The sequence below is a fragment of the Pelobates fuscus genome, chromosome 3 (genome assembly GCF_036172605.1).
Source record: "Pelobates fuscus isolate aPelFus1 chromosome 3, aPelFus1.pri, whole genome shotgun sequence".
Lineage (NCBI taxonomy): Eukaryota > Metazoa > Chordata > Amphibia > Anura > Pelobatidae > Pelobates > Pelobates fuscus.
In genome coordinates this window covers 260,431,267-260,458,200 of record NC_086319.1, presented here as the reverse complement: position 1 = coordinate 260,458,200, position 26,934 = coordinate 260,431,267, and the positions used below count along the sequence as shown (strand labels likewise).

Sequence of the window (26,934 nt, the reverse complement as noted above, 5' to 3'; positions counted from 1 at the left end):
TTACTAAATATTGCAACACAAAACTGTTTAGTTGGGTTTTTTGAATTTTGAGACTATGCCACTAAAGAATTGTAATTTTTATACCAACACAGGCCAGCATGAAGAATGATTTTTTTTTTTTTGTTTAGATTACTGTACAGTTTTAATGTCTTTACAATTCCTGATTTAATAAATTAAATGATATATGCTATTAGTGTGATTTGCCTGTTGAAGATATCAATGCAGGGGAAGGTGAGGGGTTAATAGACTGTTCTGATACAGGATACTAGTAGCTAAAAAAAATCTGAACTTGTCAATTGATCCCCACATTTTGTTTTCTGTTGACAATTCACTAGTTTCTTTTTAGTAGATAAATCTCTTAGGGATTTATTTGCCATATACCGATTTGTGAAGTATTTATTTGGGAACTGCAATTTGTATGTCGAAATTAAAAAAAAAAAAAACTTTTTCCATCCTAGCTATTTTAGCCTGAAAGCAGCAAGCCCCTTAACAATTTCCCAGATTTAGTGCAGCCTTGTGGCATTATGTGCCAATACTTCATATACAACTACTGTACACATTGATTATGCAGTGCAGCATACCATGTGTCCCTATTGTGGAATCACACCAGGTTAAAAATAAAAGGCTTTATTTGTTGCCTTTGTACATACAAAACCATATTCCCATAACTGATTAGGTTGACAAGCCAAAATTCCTCTGTTTCTTATCAGAGACTGTTGACAATCAGATCATTCTGTGAATCAGCTGGCAACAGCCTTGATTGTTAACCATACACAGTGTCCTTTACACAGGACATCAAGTGTCAAATGTCAGATTGTGCCTGCTATTTGTGTAGGGAAACGGTAATACATAGGCTACAACTTTGTATTCCTGGAACTATGGCATCTTTTTAAGAAAAACAGACAGACAAGAGGGGAAAAAACAGTGCCCATTTGCTTAAACCATAAAAAAATGGAGCAACTGATTAAAAAAAAAAAAAAAAAATTATATATTTTTTTTTAAAGTTAACACAAGTTACATATGATTTTCACTGTTTTATTCAGTGGTGAGTAGTGACAGATCCCTTTTAACCTTTCTTCAGCAAACCGTTAAACATTGTCAGACATCCTTCTTACATGTATTTCTGCATTTTAATTATACCTAAAAATCTCTCCAGAATATAACATTAAATTTCTCCATAATCCTCATATACAGTATTTACAGTTACTTCTTGACCATAAAACGTGTACTATTATACATCTATATATAGCAATGGATATATTTAAACAAAATCCACTAGTGCATGACATCTGGTAAAATCTAGAAAAAATAGGCTTGTTCATATCCACTAATATTGGCAGTATATTGGGCAACATAGTTATAGATCAGAGATTTCTCCTCTTCCTGTTCATTAGCAAAGTGATTCAGATTTTTCCGAGCTGAAAGGAGATACCAGAAGATAAGGTGTAAATATAATTTCGAACCTGGTTTCATTTTCAAATTCTATCTGTACCATCTTTCTATAGATAATGTCAATGTGGCACACAATCTTTATCTATTTACATCAGACAGATAGTGTTACTAAATGATTGGTCTACGTCCATGCGTGGAATCCTGTCCCAAACAAGTTAATTCACACTGGCATTTCTACAGCTCCTATCTACTGTGGAATTCGAAAGTTTTGAGAATCCCCACAAGACAAACATTCTATGTGCAGATTTCTCAGGCAGGGAATGGCATGCTTGTTTCAGTCAGAATAGTGTTAAAGGTACACTGTAGTGCTAGGAATACAAGTCCTAATGCTATAGTGCCCTTGTCCCTAGCTCATGGTTGCATTGAAAATATAAAAAAAAAAAAATTTTACTTAGATTTTTCCTCTCCACCTCAAGCGATGTCATGGAGAAGGAGGCATGGCCTCCTCAGTTACGGTACACTCCAATGCTCTTCGTAGATGGAACTTGCATGTGCAGCAAGTGCATTCAAGCTTCCTTATGGGGAATGCTTTCCTATGGGGGCTTCCTCGTCATGTGACTGAGTTTTTACGAGGTCAGTGCAGTGGAACGGCCTATAGTCGCTGTCATACTGACCGTCACAATAGGTAGACATTGCAGTTTAAAAAAAAAAAGTCCTTGCAGGATTGAAAGGACAGGGACATTGCACCCTGGACCACTTCATTGAGATGAAGCGGTCTGGGTGATTATAACATTGCTTTAACACCTTTCCTTTACATTATCAACAGAGGAGAGAGGGTAAGAGTTACCCAATGATATATGCTGCTGTGGTTAGCAAGGAAACATTATGCAACTAAGTGAATGAAAAATGCAGCGGAATAAAGATATTAAAGAGCATAAAATCATTGTTTGGAGCAGACAATGTATTTACCTTCAGAGATGAAGAAGTTTGCCATGTACTGTGAAATCCATATTGCATTTTCAGAATGTGGATACGCTAAGTCTCTGTGCCACTGGAAGCGATTCACCTCTGGATGCCACTGAACGCCGTATATAGGAAAATTACGAGCTATGTGGATTCAAAATTCATTTTTAATTGTGATGTTTCACCTAAAATAAGGATTTGAAAAGTCTTAAAGTATCCTCAATTAACCAATAATTTTGGATAGTTTTTCCATTCTCAAACCACGACCATTGATATAGTGGTGCTTCCTTCTCCCTGCTTCGCAGCTATAACCGCTGACATCTCATGACAAGGCTTTCTACAAGATTTTGGGTTGTGTCTGTGAGAATTTGTTCCCATTCAACCAATCAGTCACAGCATAAGCTCTGTATGTAGTTTTTTTTCCCCCCAGTCCTCATTTATCTGGTATAATTAAAAATTCTCACCTGTCTCATCACAATGAATAATTCCTTAGTTCTCTGTATACTAGTCTCATATATGTTGTTAATAATTGGAGTAAAACTATTCAGCTTTCGCTAAATAAAAGGACTAATATCGTAACTGTATAGCTATGTATGAAGAAGATGGAGGAAACCTGCAGAAGCTGGGCCAACAACTCAATGTCCAAAACACTTTCTTTTATAATATTTATAACACTACATGCTGGTTCCGCTCACCTTCCATTGTAGACACAAACTCCATTCCCTTCTTATCACGGTTTGTAGAAAGAATTCGGTAAAAGTTAGACAGCTTCTCATTGGCTAGAAACGTCTGAAAAATACAAAGATAACCTATAATTGTATGTAAATCCAATGTGGTAATGGAGACACATAACCTTACTGCTCTGGGCCATGCCTCCTCCAAACATTTCTACAATACAAGCAGAGGCGGACTGAGAACCCTCAGGGCCCCCAGGCAAAATAAATCAAGGGCCCCCTTACAGGCCCCACCCATACTCCGCAGCAAGCGCCACCCATGTCCCGCCTCCATGCACCGCCTCCAGCCACACCCTACACAATCTTTAGACACAAGGAACAAAAGTGCAATAATCCCTTCAAGGCCCCAGTAGAGACTACAATTGAGGGCTAATGGGCCATGGAGGGGGGTCTTTCTAGCAGAAGCTATATCAGTGTCCTTTAGAGAGTGTGTTAGAAAGAATACCCTCCAGGCCCTATTAGAGACTACAATGGAGTCTAATAGGCTTGGAAGGGGGTCTTTCTAACAGAGGCCATCTCAGTGTCCCTGCTGGAAACAGTCGCCTCCATGCCCCAGTAGAGACTACAATTGAGGGCTAATGGGCCATGGAGGGGGGGAGCATTCTAGCAGAGGCTATCTCAGTGTCCTTTAGAGAGTGTGTTAGAAAGAATTTCTTCCAGGTCCCATTAGAGACTACAATGGAGTCTAATGGGGCCTGGAGGGGGGTCTCTCCAACACTCTGGTTCCTATTCACAATATAGCAACACAACATAGCTCGCTGATACCTAGGCCAAGTTGGCTCCTCTTACCTTAATTACTGTTGCTGGCTGGCAGTCTGTGGGCTTGCTGGAAGGCTGTGGGCTTACTGGCTGCGGCTGGTAGGCTGTGGGCTTGCTGGCAGGCTGTGGGCTTGCTGGCTACTGCCGGCAGGCTGTGGGCTTGCTGGCTGCGGCTGGCAGGCTGTGGCTTGCTGGCTGGCAGGCTGTGGCTTGCTAGCTTTAAGCCTAACTGGTGGCCTGTGGGCTGGCTGGCTGGCTGGCTGGCTATTGGCCAGCCTGTGGGCTGGCTATTGGCCAGCCTGTGGGCTGGCTGGCCGGCTGGCTGGCTTGCTGGCTACTGGGGCACTCGTGGATTATTTAAAGAAATAATCCATGCACAATAACCACTACTGCTCTGTGTAGTCGTTATGGTGCCAGGAGGGCCGGGTAAGTAGTCAAACCGTTTAAGAACAGTTTAACAACTTACCTGGGGTCTGCTGGGATATGAGGCTGTAGTAGGGTATAGGAGCAGTGGTGCAATGTGTAAGGGGTGCAGTGTGTGTGTGAAAGGTTCAGTGTGTGTGAGGGGGTGTAGTGTGTGAATGTGTAGGGTGTGTGGGGCAATGTGTGTACGAGGGGGCTGTGTATGTGTGTGGCAATGTTAGTATGGGGGGCTGTGTGTGTATGGGTGGGCAGTGTATGTGTGTGTGTGAGGCAATGTGTGTAAATGTGTATGGTCTGTATGGTCTGTGTGGGGGCAGTGTGTGTGTATGGGGGGCAGTGTGTGAATGTGTATGGTGTGTGGGGGCAGTGTGTTTATTGGGCTAGAGTTCACTCTCACCACTGGGACCACCAGGAATACCTGGTGGTCACAGTGTTGAGAGTGAACTCTAGCCCGTAGCTCCAGGGCTAGAGTTTACTCTCGCAAGAGCCGTAACGTTGCCATGGTAACCGCGGCAACGATCTGTGCTCGCGCAAGAAGGACCCAGAGGAGCTGCAGGCTGAGCTCCCGGGTCCTCTCTTCCTCCCTCCCCTGCCGGCTGCCCGCACGGTGCCTGCGGACAGGGAAGGGGGCAATTGCCCTCCTCTTACTCCCCCCTCCCCCTCTTCTTACCCCCCCTCCCCCTCTTCTTACCACCTTCTTACTCCCCCCTCCCTTCTTACTCCCCTCCCCCTCCTCTTACTCCCCTCACCCTCCTCTTACCCCCCTCCCTCTCTTCTTACCCCCCTCCCTCTCTCTTCTTACCCCCCTCCCTCTCTCTTCTTACCCCCCTCCCTCTCTCTTCTTACCCCCCTCCCTCTCTCTTTTTACCCCCCTCCCTCTCTCTTTTTACCCCCCTCCCTCTCTCTTTTTACCCCCCTCCCTCTCTCTTTTTACCCCCCTCCCTCTCTCTTTTTACCCCCTCTCTCTTTTTACCCCCCTCTCTCTTTTAACCCCCCCTCTCTTTTTTAACCCCCCTCTCTCTTTTAACCCCCCTCTCTCTTTTAACCCCCCTCCCTCTCTCTTTTAACCCCCCTCCCTCTCTCTTTTAACCCCCCTCCCTCTCTCTTTTAACCCCCCTCCCTCTCTCTTTTAACCCCCCTCCCTCTCTCTTTTAACCCCCCTCCCTCTCTCTTTTAACCCCCCTCCCTCTCTCTTTTAACCCCCCTCCCTCTCTTTTACCCCCCTCCCTCTCTCTTTTAACCCCCCTCCCTCTCTCTTTTAACCCCCCTCCCTCTCTCTTTTAACCCCCCCTCTCTCAACCCCCCCTCTCTCTTTTACCCCCCCTCCCTCTCTCTTTTACCCCCCCTCCCTCTCTCTTTTAACCCCCCTCCCTCTCTCTTTTAACCCCCCTCCCTCTCTTTTAACCCCCCTCCCTCTCTCTTTTAACCCCCCTCCCTCTCTCTTTTAACCCCCCCTCTCTCTTTTAACCCCTCTCTTTTAACCCCCCCCTCCCTCTCTCTTTTACCCCCTCCCTCTCTCTTTTACCCCCTCCCTCTCTCTTTTAACCCCCCCTCCCTCTCTCTTTTACCCCCCTTCCCTCTCTCTTTTACCCCCCTCCCTCTCTCTTTTACCCCCCTCCCTCTCTCTTTTAACCCCCCCCTCCCTCTCTCAACCCCCCCTCTCTCTTTTACCCCCCCCCTCTCTCTTTTACCCCCCCTCCCTCTCTTTTAACCCCCCTCCCTCTCTCTTTTAAGCCCCACCCTCCCTCTCTCTTTTAAGCCCCACCCTCCCTCTCTCTTAACCCCCACCCTCCCTCTCTCTTAACCCCCACCCTCCCTCTCTCTTAACCCCCACCCTCCCTCTCTCTTAACCCCCACCCTCCCTCTCAACCCCCCCTCCCTCTCTCTTTTAACCCCCCCACCCTCCCTCTCTCTTTTAACCCCCACCCTCCCTCTCTCTTAACCCCCCTCCCCCTCCCTCTACCCCCCTCCCCCTCCCTCTACCCCCCTCCCCCTCCCTCTCTCTTTTTACCCCCTCCCCTGTAGCGTGGCCGAACGGCTTTCCGGTCCGCGGTGCCCGGCCGGAGTGATAGGTCCGCGGTGCCCGGCCGGAGTGACACTGTACACCTTCCTGTCAGTCCGGCCGGGTACAGGAAACAGAAACTTCTGTTCCGTGCGGAACAGGAGTTTCTGTTTCCTGTACCCGGCCGGACTGACAGGAAGGTGCACACTCAGTGTGCACCTTCCTATCACTCCGGCCGGGCACCGCGGACCGGAAAGCCGTTCGGCCACGCTACAGGGGAGGTGAGGTGAGAAGCTGCAGCCGCCTGAGCGCTCTTAGGAGAGCGCTCAGGCGGCTGCAGCATTTAAAGGGGCGGCCGGGCCCCCTGATGGCGGGCCCCCCTCCCGGCCGGGCCCTCGGACCACGTCCGAAGTGCCCGACCGGTCAGTCCGCCCCTGAATACAAGTCATCATTGGACATTCCCCTCCCACAGGATTTCAATTTGAAATCCCAACCCATTTACTGAACCCCACCTTTCACTCCATGGTCAAGACCTGTTTAGGTCCAAGGACACTGGGCCAGATTAACAAAAGGGCTATTGAAGCGGCAGCTCCTGGACACTCCAGGCACCCAGACCACTTCTGCCCATTGGAGTGGTCTGGATGCCAATTCCCACTACCCTTAACCCTGCAACTGTAATTATTGCAGTTTTCATAAACTGCAATAATTACCTTGCAGGGTTAACTCCTCCTCTAGTGGCTGTCTACCAAATAGGCACTAGAGGGCACTTCCTGCTTCATAGCACAGGTTTTCTGTGCTAGAGCGTCGCTGGACGTCCTCACGCTGTGTGAGGACCTCCAGCGTCGCTCAATTCCCCATAGGAAAGCATTGAAAAGCATTTTCAATGCTTTCCTATGGAGAGCTCTAATGCACATGCGCGGCATTAGGTCTCCTCAGCCGGCGGGTGGGATCAGTCTCCCCAGCCGGCTGATGTGATGAAGGGGAGGAGTGGCGGCAACCCGAAACCACCGCCGAGGGACATTTGGTCGGAAGCCTCAGGTAAGTCACTGAAGGGGTTTTCACCCCTTCAGCAACCGGGGATGGGTGGTGAGAGGGAGAGGGGACCTGCAGTGCCAAGAAAATGGATTGTTTTCCTGGCACTGGAGAGTCCCTTTAATTCTCACAGTGTTTGGCATGCCAAAGTGAAGGACTATGTTTACAGCTGATTTTCACTTTATATTTTTATCAAAAAAGCACCTGCATTCTCACAGAACTAAAGAAAATTACTACAATTAATTTTAAATATTCACAAAAACACTTGCTGGTGTTGTGCATTCATAGCTGACAAGTAGAATATAAAGGTATTCAAAATGCATGTTCACCAAATTTCATAATCATGGGGAACATAGTATTAATACTAGGAAAGTTGAAATGTTCCTGTATTTTAAAATATTCCTGGTATTACACCATAAAGACTACCGATATATTTTATATAGCATAACCCTATTCTATTGTTTAGAAAGTCTTATTTCTGCCTAGTGTTTCTTACCTCCGGTGTAATCCCAAAATGGTGGAAGTTTGCGGTTATGTTTTCATGGCTCAGAGCCTGCAATAATTCTGGGGAAGCACTTTGGAACATTTTGCTGGAGGAGATATCTAGATCACGGTACACAAAGTGATAGAACCCCTATGGACACTAATCTTAAAAGCTCAGTAACAAACTTCTGTTTATCAAACATAAAGGCTTCCATACAAAAAAAAAACAGTACAGGTTATGTTAAAATGCATCCATAGCAAAAGTTCAGACCTTGACATCAACTTTCAAATATACTTGCTGTTGTGCCATGTGTGTTTTTGTAATTTATGGTTTTACATAAGATCTGCACATTGTTCAGAGTTAAAGGGAAACTGTAGGCATCCAGAAAGTCAATGCTTTCCTACTCGCCGCACATGTGCATTCGTTTTCTCCCATCGGCTGACATTGGTGGAAGAGAAGCGCGTTGGAATCAGGTAAGTGAAAGAAAGGGTTTTTAATAATTTCAAAGGACCGGAGGGCCATGGATGCAGAGGGACACTATAGTGTTATGAATGCATCTTCGTATTTCTAACACTAAAGTGTTCCTTTAAGGTGTTAACAAAACATCAGATGTGCAGATTTAAAATATATAAAGTAGGGTGAGCACTCACATCTCTTGCCCTTGGCAGGGTACACATAAACAAGTAACTTCAATAAAAGGAAACCTCTAGTTCAGGGTTAAAGCGTCTGTCAACCTATACTTATCTTGCTTAAGTCTGTTCCTCTTCTCTTCCTCACTTCTAATGTGTAATCCTTTTTATTTTTCAATCGTATCTACTAAAATACATAAGGTAAAGTAGAGCCCACTTTGCCTTTAGTCTTTTTCCTCTGCTTGACAAAAAAGTGGTGGTAGATTTGTCAAGTTTTGTCACTTCCACCAGCCATCTCTAGCAAGGAATAAGGCATTTTTTTGCTCATTGTGAATCTACAGAGGGTCTCGTGAGAACCTCTATTGACCTCAGTTTAGCACTCTCAGACATGCACAAGAGTACAGCACTGATGTGGGCTCCAGCAAATGAAGGGCCAGGAGCGGAAGAGGATTCAACGGATGCAGAGATACAGCATCAGATAGGTCAAATTTGCATTCCCTGCACCGTGTGGCCACAGCACACCAAGCAGTTAAGTAACCATTGGGGTATCTGTAAATTATGCTAAGACCCCGAAGGTTACAGAGCTGCTTTAAGTTTGACAAAGGCCCAGTGTGAGGCCAAAATGTTGATTAAGTGTGATGCCTACATAAAGGAGAGAAGAGTGTTGGAATGCGGTTTTATTTTTTGCCAAGTGTCTGATAAATACATGGTATTATTGTATTAAACTCATAGACAGAGTTGACCCTGCGTAGAATAAAAGTTATAATCTTGAAGTTTCAGTAGAGTTTGCAATTATTGCATTAACCAAATTATCAGTTTCACTGTCTAGGCATGAATACACCGAGCAGGCTCACTTAGACTGGTTTGGTTTAATTTCTCGTTTATTTCAGTTCTTCCATAATTTAGGGGCTGTCTACAGAACGATTTCTCTTTTTTTCCCATAGCCTCTAGAGAGATTAATGTAAATTAGCATTTTTAACTAAGGCCATCAGAGTGGTCACTAGAAAGATCTTCAGCACCCAATTATTACTGTCAGCAGTAATCTCTCTGTGAACTTTATTATTTGAACTTACCTGTTGTGAAGAGTTGTTTAGTGCAGGATGTACTGCTTACCGTTAATCAGTTGAAGTGGTAATGAGATATTATCGGCAGATGTGGGGCTTAGTAAATCCTCCCCTGAGGTGAGTGCGGTAAGAATCTGGAATCCCATACAGGTTCCCCAAACTGGAAAATAATTACCAGAGGAAGCTGCCTGGGAAGAGTAAAAAATAAATAAAAGGAAAAATATGAAGTTATAATAGATAAACATATAGCAAACAAGGGATGCAGTGGATCTGATGGGAAATGAAGTGATTTACCTATGCACTGCTTAGTGAATATTCCCCTAGACATACAGAGCTATATAAAGATATATATATATTAACCTATGGATGTATTGTATAATGAGACGTATATATTATCCAGTATCTAGAAATATCTGGACAGTTCTTTCTTGATGGTTCTGTGGTTGTGAGACGGCATGGGAATAGAGATGAAGCGCTAATTAAAGTCTCACATGTGTAATTTGTACATCTGGATATACCTTGCCTCACCCTCTCTCCTGCAGTGCCAGAAAGGGGGACTTGTCATAGATACCGGTAAATAAAGGGGTAAAAGCCTTTGTCCTAGTTAAGTCTTTCCACATCTGCAGGGATTAAAAGCAAGAATTTTCTCTTTGTCTGCCATCTGTTACAAGCAGTGACGCCCTTTTTATTCTCATAGGTCAAATTGACACAGAGAAACTCAGACTGCATATTTAAGATAAGCCGTGCTATACATGCGCAGTAGACTAACAGCAATACATAATGTTATATGAATGCTGATACTTTTTTTGCACTGAAAGTCAACGATTGGTTGATTTTGTCTTCTGTTGTATACACCCCTAAGAAAACATATAATACGATGCACACGCATTAAAAAGCCACTACTTTCTTGAACTTCATAATGACTGGTGTGCCTTAATAGTTCCCTGCAGTGAACGTACAAAGAGATAAAGGGAAGCAGGATGTGTTGACTGCATAAGTCCATGGCAGCGTAAGGGTTTCAGAGCCTGTAACATTTTGCAGCCAAACAAGATCAGAGCGAAAATGCTATGTATGTGTATATAAGCAAGATTTTCAGAAGACAACAGAACCAATCTAACATTGCAAAACTTTTTTTGTTTGTTTTATGTACATTATGTACATAATGCTATTAGACTTTTGAATTATTTATGGGCTCAGCAACTTGTTAGAAGTTTGTAGTATTTCAGGACTCAATCAGTCTAATCTGTGCGAGTCTCAGAACACAGGAGCTTAGCGTCTTTGTCAGTTATTGTAGGTCAGGTGTACATCAGCAAAGTATGAGACACAAAAAAAATCACCTGTCGGTCCTATACACAAAATTAAAGTTTAATATAGAGCATAGTGCATGAGTAAGTGTGTACTGGGGAAATAGAGGTAAATGTGGAGCAATCACTATTGAAATCAATTAAATGTTCAGCCGATTGTTACTGTTGTAGAATTATTAACCCCTTATAACTTACATCCAGTATTAGGCCCCTTATAAACTCTTAGTCCTTACTGGGCCCCTTTTAATACTATATTCTCATATTCAGCTCTCATGCCTCATAGTTTAAACTTTACAAGATTCCTTTGTTCGTAGAAACAGCATGTCAGCAGAAAATGCTAGAATCTTCTGATTCAAAGAACACACTGTAGCAGATAGTATTGATAGAGTGTATAATTGCCAAAGAGGCCTTGAGAATACTGAGGATACTAACCTTGAAAGACTAAAGGTACCAGCTACTCATTATGGATAGCTGCCAAAATGCCCCCTCCCATCGAAAGAACTCCTCGTGCTAGCAAGATGGCGCTGAAATCTGGAGGAGAACTTTATGACGTCAGTTATGATGTAAGACGTAACACCCAACAGGGAGGGCATTTAACTAACCACTTCTTCTCTTAGCCAATCGACAATGTTTATTTGGTTATATCTTGATAATCAATGATGATGTAATTTTATCTTTAAAAAGGACTTGCAAGCCTGCTTTGTTAAGATGCTAATAAATTTCCTGAAGTGCTTTTAACCTGAACTCCGTGTGTCAGTGTGAATTTACTTCTGCGTATCCGCAATTTAAACATCTCTAATTTGGACAGGAACAGATAGTCATTCAAACTTCTTTGTTTGCTTAAAAGAATCCCTTATCAGTTACACTTTGAATCAGAATGGTTATTGTATATGTAGTTTATTTTATATGCACTAACATACCCTTCCTTTCTGTAATACACCTATTAAGATACTTCTTGTGATTGGGCCAAAAGTACTGTGATGCAATGTGCCGGTCGGCGTTTAAATAAAGAATTGAAAAAAAAAAAAAGGAGACACTAACTGAGCGTTGGGAGAGATAGGAGGAAAACCACGTGAGGACGGAGTCACAGAGACCGAGTGATTAAAGAGTTTGGAGAAGGAGAACATGGTCAACAGTGTCAAAGGCAGCGGAGAGTTTAAGAAGAATTAGTATAGAGTAGTGCCCTTTGGATTTAGCTGCGATTAGGTCGTTAGTGATTTTAATAAGAGCAGTCTCAGTAGAGACTGGAATTGAGGAAACAAGCCAGACGGGTAAAGACAAGTTTTTCCAGAAGCTTTGAGGAAAAAGGGAGCAGGCATATCGGACAATAGTTAGAAGGGGGGGGGACGCGGGTCAAAATATGTTTTTTTTTAGGATAGGTACTACAGTAGCATGTTTAAGGGCAGCAGGGACAACACCAGAAGAGAGAGAGCAGTTGAAGATGTGTGTTAAGGAAGGCACACGTCAAGAGGAGAGAGATCTGATCAGGTGAGATGGGACAGGATCAAGTGGGCAAGTGGTGGGTCGAGACGAAAGGAGAAGCGCAGCCACTTTGTGTTCAGTAGCCGGGAGAAAGTCTGAAGGGTAGGAAAGGCATGACTTAAGTGTAGTTGAGAAAGAGAGGGGCAAGAAGGGGAGAATTATTTCCTTAGCTGTTCAATCTTGTCGGTAAAGTACCATGCAAAGCTATCGGCTGTAAGGTTGGTTTGGGGGGTGGCCACAGCAGGGCGGAGAAGGGAGTTAAAGGTATTAAAAGGACGTCTGGGATTGCAGGAGCATGAGCTAATGAGGGAGGAAAAGTATGACTGTTTGGAAAGGGCAAGGGCTGTGCTGTATGAACACAACATGAATTTGTAGTGGAGGAAGTCAGACTAGGTGCGTGACTTCCTCCAGCAGCGCTCAGCAGAACGAGAACATCTCTGCAGGTAGCGTGTTGATTTAGTATGCCATAGCTGGGGGCGTGTTCTCCTCAAGGAGCATGTTTGAAACGGGGTTGCAGGATCCAGGGCAGAGGTTAGGGTAGTGTTATATGAGGAGATAGCCAGTAAGGGACAGGAGAAAGTAGGGATGGATAGAAGTTGGGAATCAATATGAATTGATAGCTGCTGGAGGTCAATAGAATTCAGATTTCTTCTTAGTTGAAGGGGGTAAGTTTGAAGATGATGGGGTAGGGGCTATTGAGAGCAAATTATAAGAGGTGGTGATCTGAGAGAGGAAATGGAGTGTTGCAGAGATTAGAGATTTTACAATTATGAGAGAAAATAAGATCAAGGGTATTGCCAGCTGCATGGGTGGGGGCTTAGCCCACTGTGATAGCCCGAGGGAGGAGGTAATTGAAAGTAGTTTTGAGCAAATTGAAGCCATAAAGGTATTGTGGTTTTATAAAGCTAATCTGGCTATATTTTATCTATCATCATTAATCTGATAGAATATTATATTAGGTTAAATTACCCTATATTTATAAACATATGAGAACACTCCACGTTATATCTTAGCCCGCACCATTCCCTCAATACTATAGGTCAGAACTCTATGCAGATGTGTTTTCAGTTAAATTATACCTGAATATAAAATATTCTTCACTTATGCAAATTACTGAGAAGTTAGCAAGCTGGGACCTGCCAGAAACATAGTTTAAATTGCATTGGGTAATATTTAGCCTCCATTCAAGTGTTTACCTCAATAGCCAGTTTGTAAAATATTTTTGCTGTTCTTGCAAAGTCGGAGGTCAGGAGATCAGCAGCTCCTCCAGGAAATAGGACGCTTGGGAAATGTTAAACCCAGAAAACATTTACATTAGTATTTATATGAATTCAATAAAACTGTCAGAAAATACATCAGAAAATAAATGAGAAATAGTAAATTATCTACATATTAAAAGGCTGGAGTTCGTCCACATATTCTCTTGCATTATATAGTTTATAAATGTGAAAACAAAATAAATATAAAATAAAAAAAACAACTCCCAGTATCTGCAGCTTCTGCAGTGAGTTCACTCCAAACTTGTTACTGCCTGAGTCAATCATGATGTTCCCACAATTGTTATTAAAAAGATAAATGAAGATAAAGTAATCCGCTGCCTAAGCTCATAGCAGTCACGGCTACCAAAACTCCATTGACATCTTAAAGGGACACTATAGTCACCAGGATCAATACAGCCTAATGTAGTTGTTCTGGAGTCTACTGCCAAGCCTTAAAGGTTTTTTAATGTAAACACTGTCTTTACAGAGAATGGAGGCACTGAATGTTCCTCATAGAGATGCACTGATTCAATGCATCTCTGTGAGAAGATGCTGAATTACGCAGTTCGGTGTTTTGGCGCGCATGCACAATAGCCTGTCAATGTTTTACTATTGGAAAGCATTGGATTGGCTAAGATTGTAAATTTTTATGATCTCAGCCAAGGAGGTGGAGCGGTAGGGTGGCCAGCCGCGAGGAGACTCACATGGTGCTGAAAATAGGTATGTAAATTAGCTTTTTAACAGGGGGCAAGAGGGGCTAGGAACCTAAACATCTATTTAAACCTATAGTGTCAGAAATACACATTTGTATTCCTGACACTTTAGTGTTCCTTTAAAGAAACTGTTTGAGTGTACAGATCATGCTCCTGCAGTCTCACTGTTCAATTCTCTGCCATTTAGGAGTTAAATCACTTTGTTTATGCAGCCCTAGTCAGACCCCCTGCATGTGACTGCACAGCCTTCTTAAAAACCTCCCGATCTAATGAGATTTACGTTTACACTTCCTTTATTGCACAGTGTGTTTAATTGTTAGATTACTAGATCTTGCAGGAGCCTCCTGTGGTGTGATTACAATTCAATTTACAGAGTAAGACATGAAAACTTCTAAGTTAACACCTGATTGAAAATGAGACAAATTATTTCCTAAACAGGCATTGAGTCCCAGTCGGGGCTGCATGGGCAGAAACAAAAGTGATTGAACTCCTAAATTGAGTAGTGAAACCTCTTGATGTATTCACTAAAACTGCTTCATTAAGCTAAAGTTGTATTGGTGACTATAGTGTCCCTTTAATTCATAATTCCATCGCACGCGTACTTGGCCGCAACCAAAGGAAATGGCCTACTACTATGACGCTTCTGTTGGACATGTTGTTCACGTGATAGGATTATAGCTGAAGTGTTTTGTTAACTTTCATCATGAGTACTGCAGGTGACAGAGACAGGGAACCTATTTGAACCAGAGAGTGACTGTAGGAGGAAGCAACTCTTGTGGTTGTCTGGGTGCCAAACTGATTGGGTACAGCTCCCTCAGGTATACTAGAGAAAAGGGGGTAACCCTTAGTGAAAAATAGAAAAAAGGAGAGGATGGGTAGTATACCAGTATGGGGTATAGGGAATGTATAGCAGGTACTTGAATATTAATATCAACAGAGGCTGAGAATATCAATCAGGGAAAATGATTGAGGAAAATAAAAAAAGAATTTATTGAAAAATAATATATATGTATATATTAAAAAATGCCTATAAACTTGGCAATCACCCAGAGTGTCACACACTAATAAATAAAGTGAGAGAACCTAGAAAAAAATGAAAATAAAATAATAGAAAAATAAAAGAAATGGCTTGATAGCTGAAGATTCTGGAGTTCCAAAGTTGCACTCCAATTAGTATCTGTAAAACACACGTCTGTGTTACAGAGAGGTAATGATAAACAAGAAATGTTAGGGGGGGAAGAAAAAGGGATAAGATGCTTAAAGTGTGGAAGCCTGGCAGAACCCAGGTGGATATAGTTTGAGAAATTGTTACAGTCGACACAGAAGCCTTGATACAAAGTTAGCAAACAGCAGGCTCAGTAGATTGTATGTATGTTAGAATGTAGTAATTCATCAAAAGATATAACCAATATTGCGCACTGTCTGTTCGCTGTAAATGTGAACTGGCAAAAAAAAATAAAAAAATCGCAGTGAAAAATGGCAGATGCTGCAAACAGAGGGCTCAGTGAATTGGTATGTGTATTACTGATGTAACAATTCGTTAAACAGTGTTACCAATTTGTGCCCTGTCTGTTTGCAATGTGTATGGGCTGGCAGTGCTTTTCGGAAGACCGCTGAGTACTATGAGGCTGTCATAATTCCCAATGGTTATACACAGAGACACAACATAAATTCGTGCTGTAGGTTATGCTGTCCGTTTGTAATGTGTACAGACAAGTAATAGGTGACTATAAGCAGCAGGTAGTCTCTGGTAAACGTGGAGAATTAGATCGATAATCAAAGTACACACTATAGCTGAATGTCGGACTGAGAAGGTTGCCGCCAGAACGCTGGGTTCAAGGAGAATCCACACTTATGTAGGATGTTCATAGGAAGGCAGGGGGAGGTAAAGAGAGAGAGGTGACGAGAAAGCCAAAATAGCTAGACAAATTATCCGTAGATAGTCCCCCCGTGCCTTCAAGGGCACCTAGATCCAAACTCTCCCCCCCCCCCCCCCCCCCCAAATAAGATATACAGGAAAAGATAGGGTGCGAACGTAGGAACTTAAAGTTAGCTGAGTTTGATAAGCCACATGGTAGATCCCTTTCTCTTTACCTCCCCCTGCCTTCCTATGAACATCCTACATAAGTGTGGATTCTCCTTTATTTATTAGTGTGTGACACTCTGGGTGATTGCCAAGTTTATAGGCAATTTTTAATATATACATATATATTATTTTTCAATAAATTCTTTTTTTATTTTCCTCAATCATTTTCCCTGATTGATATTCTCAGCCTCTGTTGGTATTAATATTCAAATACCACCCATACGTTCCCTATACCCCATACTGGTATACTACCCAGCCTCTCTTTTTTTCTAGTTGTCTGGGTGCCAGTCACTAGTGGGTGTCTTATGGACACATGTAAACACTGCCTTCTCAAATAAAAGGCAGTGGAGAGGGAGAGGGTGCCGAGACAGGCTCTTTACACCAAAACTACCCTTTGCCACATTTTCCATTTTTCTTTGTCCCCCTCCATCTACTTTTTTTGTTATTTGATACAGTCTACCATTTACAGAGCTGGACATAGAGACATTGTATACTGCTGTGTAGAAACATAAATAGGTTGTATTATGCATATTAAGAGATAAAACCTTAAAATAGGATGATATTTAAAAGACGTGTGTGCAACTTACCCATTGATGGACTTGAAAATCTTTACATATTCGTCTTCATTCAAATTTAATCTGAAATATTTGGGAGGAAATATTTATTACAGGATAAGAGTGATCCGGAGACACACTAAAGGGCTATGGTAATCAATAAGTAGACCGTTGTATTTCTACATCTCAGTGGCTAGGCCAATAAACCAAGCAGTGTGGTTGGACATTCAGTATAGATCCATTAAATCCCATTAACGATTCAATCTCCTTCACTTCCCAGCAGCCATAGTTGCACTCATGACATGGATATGTATTTGAAATATAAAATGCTGCTTATTCATCACTAGTCATTTGACAAGCAGTGTATGTCTGAAGGTTTATTACTTACAGAGGGCTATGTTGTCATTTCTGAAAGCTAGTGAACCTTAAAGATAGACTATTCAATATACCATGCCAAAGATGGCACCTGGCTTTACAGTGGAACGGTTTTACTTGCAATTAGTGGAATGGTGGGAGAAGTCAGTACAAAGTATTTAGTACAAGTACTAATGTATAATTACACTATCTTATCTCTTATATCTAAAACAAGCCTAAAGCAATTGAGCAGGGTCCTCATCAACCTATTGTTTCAATAACATTTTAAAATGGTCTCGTTTATTGTAAAACTTTCTCTTTATAATATTGTAGAGCGCTGCGGAATAAGTTAGCGCTAAATAAATGATAACAATAAATAATGTGCCAGTATGTTTTACATGTACCCTGGCTTCTGTGCATTTGTTCTTGGACTGACTCGTGCGGAAGGGAGAACAAAGACAATCCACCTATTTTATGGTCCTAATTTATTAAAGAAGCAATCAGTGCAGCACGCTATATATACCCTAAGCTCCTACCTAGACATCACTAAGTCCTACCTGTTTGCAATTAAACTCAGATTCCTGCTACATGTCTAAATGTTAAAAATCACCCAGACCCACCATCTCAAGTTACCAAAATGGGCAAACAGGCACTTACATGAATTACTAGACAAAGACAAAACAAATATTGCTATACAGATACACAATGTCTGCTCTTTCACTGCATGAATGATCAATTCATACAATGCAATTCAGAAAGAGGTCTTGCCACCTATGCAGCTATTAAAATTGATAAATGTATTTACATAACAAAAAAAAAACATATTTAAATAATTAGATGAAAAAAAGAGATGGATGGATGTATTTGTGTATTTTATGCTCACCGGATTGGAGCCACCCGACAGCCAGCTGATTCCAGAAAGTGAACATACGAGTCTGCAATGTATGTTTTACCAAATGGGAAGAAGACTTTATCAGTAACTTCTTGTGCTAGGATTCCTGAAACAGATTAACATTTTCATAAAAATTCATTATGCAAAACTTGTTCAGAGATCTCAATTAATGCATAGCCAGGAGTGGCTATAACTTACAGTCTAATTGCCTAATTATATAAATGTTCATAGAAATAAAATACCTGCACACAAACACAGACACACATAGAAGCTCACAAGCACCCATAGATGAAGTCACACACTCCTGCTTGACAAGAGTTTAGGAAATAAAATCAAATCACATACAGACTTATTTACTAAAGTGAGAATACAAAGTGAATTTCAAAAGTGTAAGGCAAAGCATAGCAGCTTAGAGAATAGTTCTAGTTTGTCTTTTTCACGTTTAAAGGGCCACTATAGTCACCAATACAACTTTAGATTACTGAAACCGGTTTGGTGTATAGATAATGATTCTGAAGTTTCACTGCTCAATTCTCTGCCATTTAGGAGTTACATCACTTCTGTTCCTGTCCATGTGCAGCCCTAGCCACACCTCTCCTGACTGTGAGTGACACCGTCTGCATGAATAAAAATGGTTTCACTTTCAGTCAGATGTAACTTACTTTAAAAGCTTTTATCTCTTGCTCTGTAAATTTAACTTTAATTACATACAGGAGGCTCCTGCAGGGTCTAGCAAGTTATTAACTGTGCAGGAGATAAGATTTTTTTAATTAAACAGAATTTGCAATAAAGGAAGGATAAACATTAGATAACTCTTTCCAGGACTTGTTTAGGAAGGCTGTGCAAGTCACATGCAGGGAGGTGTGACTAGGGTTCATAAACAAAGGGATTTAACTCCTAAATGGCAGCTTCATTAAGCTGTTTTGGTGACTATAGTGTCCCTTTAAATTAAATTTGAATTCTCACTTGATTGCCATTCACATAAAAAAATGTAATAGGACTGGGTAAACATCACAATACACCTATCATATATTATTATTATTATTATTGCCATTTATATAGCGCCAACAGATTCCGTAGCGCTTATAAAAGCCATCTTTTATAAAAGCCATCTGTAAATATTAATAGTTACACCTTACCAATAATGGGTCGTTCATTGATTTTTTGCACTTTTGGAAATGCTATTGTGGTGGTAAGTTGTGCGAGCAGCAAGATACAATTCCAGTGAGAGAACATCCTGTCAGTGATATTTCTAGAAAACCATATGTTTAGAAAGATAACAGTCAAACACAGTATAAAACAAAGTTATAATACAATCATTAAAGTGTGGCACCAAGCACCATTTAGGAATGCTGTTGTAACTGAGCCTTCGAGCCACAATATAAAAAGCCTGAATCCCATTCCTTGGCAATACCATGTACAGCTTTAGGCAGGATTTCTCCCACACAAAGAGTGGATTTGCGAAAGTGAGAACAAGTCCAAAATAGCCGAATTGGAAAAATTGTCTAAGTCATCTATGGTGCCAGATCATTTACTTTGGCCTAAAATTTGAAGTTTACTTTAATTTCTTACTCTAGTGAATAAAAATTGCCCAGTGATTGTATAAGCTGTCCCTGCTCCTTATAATAAATCTCACAATAATAATATGCTGTGTATCTCTATAAACACAAAGCCCCTCAGCTATAAAACTCACACTGGGTTATTTCCTGACCACTGAATTTTAACAAATTAAATCCAACTGGCATTATTGAGGCACAAACAATTAAACTGGAGTAATTCACTAAAAGTCAGTAACCTTGATGGAACCATGCTCTGTGTTTGAGGATTTACCCAGAGTTCCACAGCAATAAAACTGCATCATTTTTGGTGTATATGAGCGTTTACATCTGGGGGGCCGCAGGTTGGACAGCCCTGGTTTAACTGATCAGATAAAAAGTCCCATGGCAAGAATAAATTAGATTAATCTATGTTTCAAGACACAAAGTGACATCTTATTATCTGCTGAACACTGTTGAATGTAGCAAGGGGCAGGCTAGGAGTAAATTCCTACACGGTCAGGGTTAATCCTTAAAGTGAGAATTCGAAAGTGGAAACTGTCTAAACCAACTATGTTTCCAGCTCGGCTACTTTGGCCTTAATTTTGTAATGCACTTTGAATTCTCACTTTAATTAATATCGCTGCTTGCCTGATGTCTGCACAGTGCTGTTGTTCAGAGATTGACTTTAGAATAAAGTCCATTTTATTTTAGACCCCCCACCATCACCACAAAGGGTATCCTGCTAGCCAACTCCTCTTAAAGTGTTCTATATAAAAACAGATGCAATTTAAGGAATTAAATCTGATTGATGCAGTTATAGTGTTAGATCTGGCTACACTAGTTAAAGTAACAAGCTATTCTAGTAAATTCAATAGAATAGCTGACATGCCAGCTGTAAAGCCTCACACATTGCCATCCAATAAAGTTTTACAAGCTCACTCGCAGCTCCTGTGAGTTTAGGATACTTACATGGACTGCAACTCTGATCATTCTCTCCTGCAGGACAGGTATGATGCTCATTGATGCCTACCTCTGTCAATGATATCTCTTATCTTACCTGAACACGCATTATCAGTACTAGGTGACAATAACAGTACCAGGAAGCATGCAGCGTATTTACTGACAATTGGGAGGAGTTCGAACCTTTGGGAAGAGGAAGCAACATTCATTAGACTTGGGGAAGGTAAACATTACACATAGCAACCAACAGATGGCGCAATGCTGGGCTCTACATGCAAGGAAATTGGAAATGCACAGCAAGCATGTCAAACTCAAAGACTAGCCCGGGCCAAATATACAAGGTTCAAGTTTATGTGGGCCACAGAAAAAAAAAAAAAAAAAAAAAATTGTGTAGGTTTATTTTGAAAAGTACAGTATATATAAAAAAAAAAAACAGCACCCCCCTCTACTAAACCCCAGTCCCCCCCCCCCTACTAAACCCCAGTCCCCCCCTGTTTAAAACCCCCACACACAATATTAGCCAACATGCAGACTCCACTCACATTGCTGCTGCCAGTCTGCGTCTCTGGTATACACCCAATGGCGCCATCCACACCCTGTGCCAAAGCGGATCCTCCCGCTACGCCTTAAAACCCTGTGAACGTGGAGCACGTTGACGTCACGTCGGAATGTGATGTGGCGTTGATTGCCTATGTGCACCCTTCAGGTCCTCCACTGTCCAGCCACTGCCATCGCAACACTGACAGACACACACACACAAATCATTTTATTTATGGCTGATTGCTCCATAACTTTGGAGGCTGGTGTGGGGCCTCTCCCTGGGGTCTCCCTTCCTGCTCCTCACTGCCCGCGCGTGCAGTTTAGTGATGCCGGGCCGGAATGACGTCATATTCTGGCACCCGAATAGCACCCGAGGGCTCGCACGAGTAGTGAGGAGCAGGAAGAACAGACTATGTGTGATATAATGTGTGATAATGTAATATTAATAGTTACACATCAGTATTACTGTAATGTCAGCCATTTAGACAGACAAGCCTCTCTGCTATTGCCTATTTTGGTCTGTCAGACAGTTCATAGAAAGCAAGAGGGGCAACTGCACAGACAAAAGTACACACAATTACACACACATTTTTCAATAAATATTTTCCAGTGTGTTGCCTGTATACTTTACTACAAAGCTTCAGCCCCACCTTCTCCACCAGGGCCGATCCTAGGGTCACAGACGCCTGAGTGCAGATTTTTTTTTTTGGGGAGCCCTAAAATCTTTTATTTTCACACAGATAAAATCACGCTTACTTGCATAAAGGTGGGAATACACAGAAGAAAACTCATATAAATGCAAAAGTTTTAAAAACACCATCGGCGTTCATTTGTGTGGAAAAAAAAAAAAAGGATTTCTCATACTGTGCCTGCTTGTGTCTCCTATACAGTGCATTCTTGGTAAGAAGTTTTAAGTGCCACTTTGCATATCTATTTGTGAGATCTGTTCCCTCTCCAAGAAATTGATAACGCTCTGGGACATGTGAATATATTCTACAAATGTGTTTTCAAGTGTATGCCCCTTTACTTAAATCATATCAGATGGTTTCACTACGTGTTTTTTGTTTTTATTTAATTTTTCTTGTAGGCATTTTTTTCTGGAACTTTGCTCTACAATAAAGGAACCCTTTAGTCACCAGACCAACTACAGTTTATTGAATTTGTTCTGGGGAGTAGAATCATTACCTTCAAGCCTTTTGCTGTAAACACTGTCTTTTCAGATAAAATGCAGTGTTTACATTACAGCCTAGTGATAACTTCACTGGCCACTCCTCAGACAGCTGTTAGAGAGATCCTTCCTGGGTCGTGGCTGCCTAAAATGCATCCACACATTCAGTATCTCCTCCCTCTGCATGCAGACATTCAACTTTCCTCATAGAGATTCATTGATTCAATTCATCTCTATGAGGAGATGCTGATTGGCCAGGGCTGTGTTTGCATCATGCTGGCTCTGCCCCTGATCTGCCTCTTTGTCAGTGTCAACCAATCCTATGGGGACCCACTGTGATTGGATCAGGCTACCACTTCAGATGATGTCAGCAGACAGCTTGTTTTTCTAAGTCAAACAGCAGGCTTGAATACAAGTAAGATTTTGCTATATTTATGGAGGCATGAGGGGCCCAGGGGGACTAGATGGTGGTTTTAACACTATGGGGTCAGGAATACTCCTTTTGTATTCACTGTGTGGTTGATTGCTGCTGGAGGGGTTACACACATATATATTGGAATTGTGCTGATTTATTTTAGCGCTGTCCACTTTTTGCTTATTATAACAAAACAATTAGCTGATCATAACTAATGATATGCTACCAAACTGCATGCTTTTTTTTTTCTTCCATTTTTTTTGTTGTGGAGGATCAATGTCAGGTTAGAGCTCCCTTCAAAATAATTACCAAGATCTCCCATTTCATTAAAAATCAAAGGAAAAAAGTTACATGCGCACTATCCAAAATCTCCACGAACATTTAAATAACTGGAGGTGTTTTATTATCACTCCAATGGCCAAGTGTACGATCATCTGCCATGTCAATGCAACCTTTTACATAAGTCCTACACTAACAATTTACCTTGCTGATTTCAGCTAATAGATCAAATCTCTAAAGAGACAGACAGGTGTATTTTACTAAACCCCTACACACTTATTAACCCTTAATAGGGAACACATTGGGTGGGTGGCAACATTGTAACATGGCGGTGATTTGTGTTGTTGCTGCCGCCCAGGAGTAGCCGGGGTTTGAATGCAGGGCTTAAAAATGTATATGTTTGTATCTCCCATTATATGTCAGATGATCCAGGGCCGGCCTTAGGGGTGTGCGAGCTGTGCGGCCGCACAGGGCGCCATGGAGCAGGGGGCGCCGTGCGGCCGCACAGCCGATTAAAAATTTTTTTTTTTTTTTTTACATTTGCAGCGGGGGCGGAGCTTACCGTGCGGCGGGGGCGGAGCTAAAAGCGCCGGAAAACTGCTGCAGGGGAAGCAGGAAGGAGTCCCTGCTTCCCCACCAAACAGTCACCAGGAGCTGCACTGCCTCAACAATGAACTCCACAGGTAACTGTGTGATTGTCAGGTGAGTGTGACTCTCTGCCTGTGTGTATGACTGTCTGCCTCTGTGTGTGTGTGTATATGACTGTCTGCCTCTGTGTGTCTGTGTGTATGACTTTCTGCCTGTGTGTGTGTGTGTGTGTGTGTATGACTGTCTGCCTGTGTGTGTGTGTGTGTGTGTGTATATGACTGTCTGCCTCTGTATGTCTGTGTGTATGACTGTCTGCCTGTGTATGACTGTCTGCCTGTGTGTGTCTCTGTGTGTGTGTGTGTGTGTATGTATGACTGTCTGCCTGTGTGTGTGTGTATGACTGTGTGTGTGTGTATATGACTGTCTGCCACTGTGTCTGTGTGTATTACTGTCTGCCTCTGTGTGTGTGTCTGTGTGTATGACTGTCTGCCTCTGTGTGTATGACTATCTGCCTGTGTGTGTCTGTGTGTGTGTGTATGACTGTCTGTGTGTGTGTGTGTGTGTATATGACTGTCTGCCACTGTGTGTCTGTGTGTATTACTGTCTGCCTCTGTGTGTTTGTCTGTGTGTATTACTGTCTGCCTCTGTGTGTGTGACTGTGTATGACTGCCTCTGTGTGTATGACTGTCTGCCTCTGTGTGTCTGTGTGTATGACTGTCTGCCTGTGTGTGTCTGTGTGTATGACTGTCTGTCTGTGTGTATGACTGTCTGCCTGTGTGTGTCTGTGTGTATGACTGTCTGCCTGTGTGTGTCTGTGTGTATGACTGTCTGCGTGTGTGTGTGTGTGTGTGTGTGTATGACTGTCTGCCTCTGTGTGTATGACTGTGTGTGTGTCTGTGTGTATTACTGTCTGCGTGTGTGTGTGTGTGTGTGTGTGTATGACTGTCTGCCTCTGTGTGTATTACTGTCTGTGTGTGTCTGTGTGTATGACTGACTGTCTGCCTGTGTGTGTCTGTGTGTGTGTGTGACTGTCTGCCTGTGTGTGTCTGTGTGTGTGTGTGTGTGTATGACTGTCTGCTTGTGTGTGTGTGGATGTCTTCCTGTGTGTGTATGGCCGTCTGACTCTGTGTGTGTGTGTGTGTGTGTGTGTCACATACAACCAATACACGCATATCACACACTGTTAATATACCCATTACAAATATCACACATAGCATACATATCACACACAGTCATCACACGTACTATTACATACACAGACAACACAAACATAACGCTGTGAAGATTTTTCGCACAGGGCGTCTAAATGCCTAAGGCCGGCCCTGGTCAGATCTATCAGGGGTAGGCAACCTATAGTACGGTGCCTTTGCACGGCACTCAAGGATACTAAAGCCAAACAGGATCTGGCCTACCAGGAGTCCTAGTGGAAATCCAGATATCTGCTAGAGCAAAAAAGGTAGTGAGGGACCATTCTTATACATTACAGCACTTACAGGAAGTGATCTTTCTCCCACTACTTGTGAATGGTAATCCGCAGTGGAGTAGATTAGCCCACAACAGCTATCACAGCTCCTGCCCTTGACCTGTAGCTAGCCAGCCCGGTCCCCACTGTACCCCAGAAAAACCACCCACACTGCTAGATATACACAGAGCTGTAGCATAAGCTTCCCCCTCATTAGACATGTGCAATTCGTTTCGGTCCGAATTTAAATACGGATGAATTTCAGCAATTTCGGCAATTTCCGAAGTGCTGAATTGCCGAATTTCCGAATTGCTGAACTGAACCAAATTGCTGAAGTCCTGAATTGCCGAATTTCGAAAGTGCCAAACCGAAGTCCCAAATTGCCAAAGTCAGGAATTTTGGAAGAGCCGAGCCGAGGTGCCGAATTTCGGAAGTACCGAACCAAAGTGCAGAAGTCCCGAATTTCGGAAGCCAAACAGGCTCTGGCCTACCAGGAGTCCTAGTGGAACTCCAGATATCTGCTAGAGCAAAAAAGGTAGCGAGGGACCATTCTTATACATTACAGCACTTACAGGAAGTGATCTTCCTCCCACTACTTGTGAATGGTAATCCGCAGTGGAGTAGCTTAGCCCACAACAGCTATCACAGCTCCTGCCCTTGACCTGTAGCTAGCCAGCCCGGTCCCCACTGGACCCCAGAAAAACCATCCACACTGTTTGCTAATCCAGACGGTTTAATACCTTACCTGTGGTTTGCCAGGTAACAGCTGGATGTTCTCTACCTTGAGCTAAGCCCAGATGTACAGGGAGGTGACAGGTGAAAACCCCACCTCTCCCCGAAAATAATACCAAACTATGAATGAAGTATGGATGCTTACAGTGTGAACGGTCACCTGTTCTGTCATATGCTTAATCTTTAATATGCATTTAAAATAAATTCTTCATCACACAGTCAATGCCAAAGAATTAATTGGCAGGTGGGAGAAAAACCTAGATTTCAAATATTTTTCTTTCAATCTATACATTTGCTAGCAAAACCGATAGCAAAATATGTAGATTAAATTTCATGTTCTTTAAAAAGAGTATGAGTAGTATGCAGGTGACAAAATCACTCTAAGGAAAAGGGGTAGGAGTGGGAGAACAAAACCCCAACCCCCCAAAAAATAAACAAGTAAAAAGAGAGAGAAACACAGACAAATCTTTCATTTCTTACAAAACATTTTATTGAATATGGTGTGCAATTATTTGACACAAATCAAAGCCCTTCAATAAAATCAAGCAGTACATAACATGTAAAGGGAAGAAAAGTTGAAGATATAAACAGAACTAAACTATATTTAGGAAATATGGACTAGGTGATTACAATGATTTCTTTAAAAAAAAAAAAAAAACATTAGGCGAGAACATTTCCCTGATCACAATATGATAACAACAGATCTGTAATTTATTTTAAATGAGATCATAGCATGTAGTAGTACTGGTAACTAATTACATTACTAAATAAATAATGCTAACATACTTGTCTACTACAGGTTTGAGTTTGTATGAATTTAAGTATTTAAAAGAACACAGCGCCTGTTTTTTTGTTAGATATGTGTCTTTAAAATGCTATGTACAGATCCATGATTTCAAGTTAAATAAAACATACCTCTGATGCTAAACACATACATCTTACTACATCATTATTGGGAAGCACTAGAGACTAATAGGGCTATTCACGCAAGTGAGAATAGATGGGAAATCAAAGTGAACTTCGCAATTTAAGCAAAAACAGTTGGCTACTTTGGTCTTCAATCTAAGAGAATTCCATATCTATTCTCAGTTTATTGAATAACCCTGTAAGAGTTTGAGAGGTGCTC

At 42.0% G+C, this 26,934-nt stretch overlaps 1 protein-coding gene across 1 annotated transcript; it reads right to left on the bottom strand.

Annotated features, from left to right (window-relative positions):
* Positions 1-1,023: 1,023 nt before the first annotated feature.
* LOC134602934 (gamma-glutamyl hydrolase-like) lies at positions 1,024-19,364 on the bottom strand. The gene is made up of 9 exons (XM_063448417.1): positions 19,266-19,364; positions 18,118-18,232; positions 16,914-16,964; positions 13,465-13,549; positions 9,532-9,670; positions 7,802-7,908; positions 3,051-3,144; positions 2,362-2,499; positions 1,024-1,418 (listed from the first exon to the last, which is right to left on the bottom strand). The coding sequence occupies exons 1-9, from the start codon at positions 19,360-19,362 to the stop codon at positions 1,300-1,302; spliced, it is 945 nt and encodes a 314-aa protein (XP_063304487.1). The 5' UTR covers positions 19,363-19,364; the 3' UTR covers positions 1,024-1,299.
* Positions 19,365-26,934: the final 7,570 nt, after the last annotated feature.

Excerpts from the sequence above, each read along its gene's own strand:
- LOC134602934 (XM_063448417.1), bottom strand. The coding sequence starts at position 19,362 with ATGTTCTCTCACTGGAATTGTATCTTGCTGCTCGCACAACTTACCACC. Across the intron at positions 18,233-19,265 it reads CAATGAACGACCCATTATTG|GAATCCTAGCACAAGAAGTT; the intron begins GTAAGGTGTAAC and ends AATCTGTTTCAG. Across the intron at positions 9,671-13,464 it reads TTTACAAACTGGCTATTGAG|GCAGCTTCCTCTGGTAATTA; the intron begins GTAAACACTTGA and ends TACTCTTCCCAG.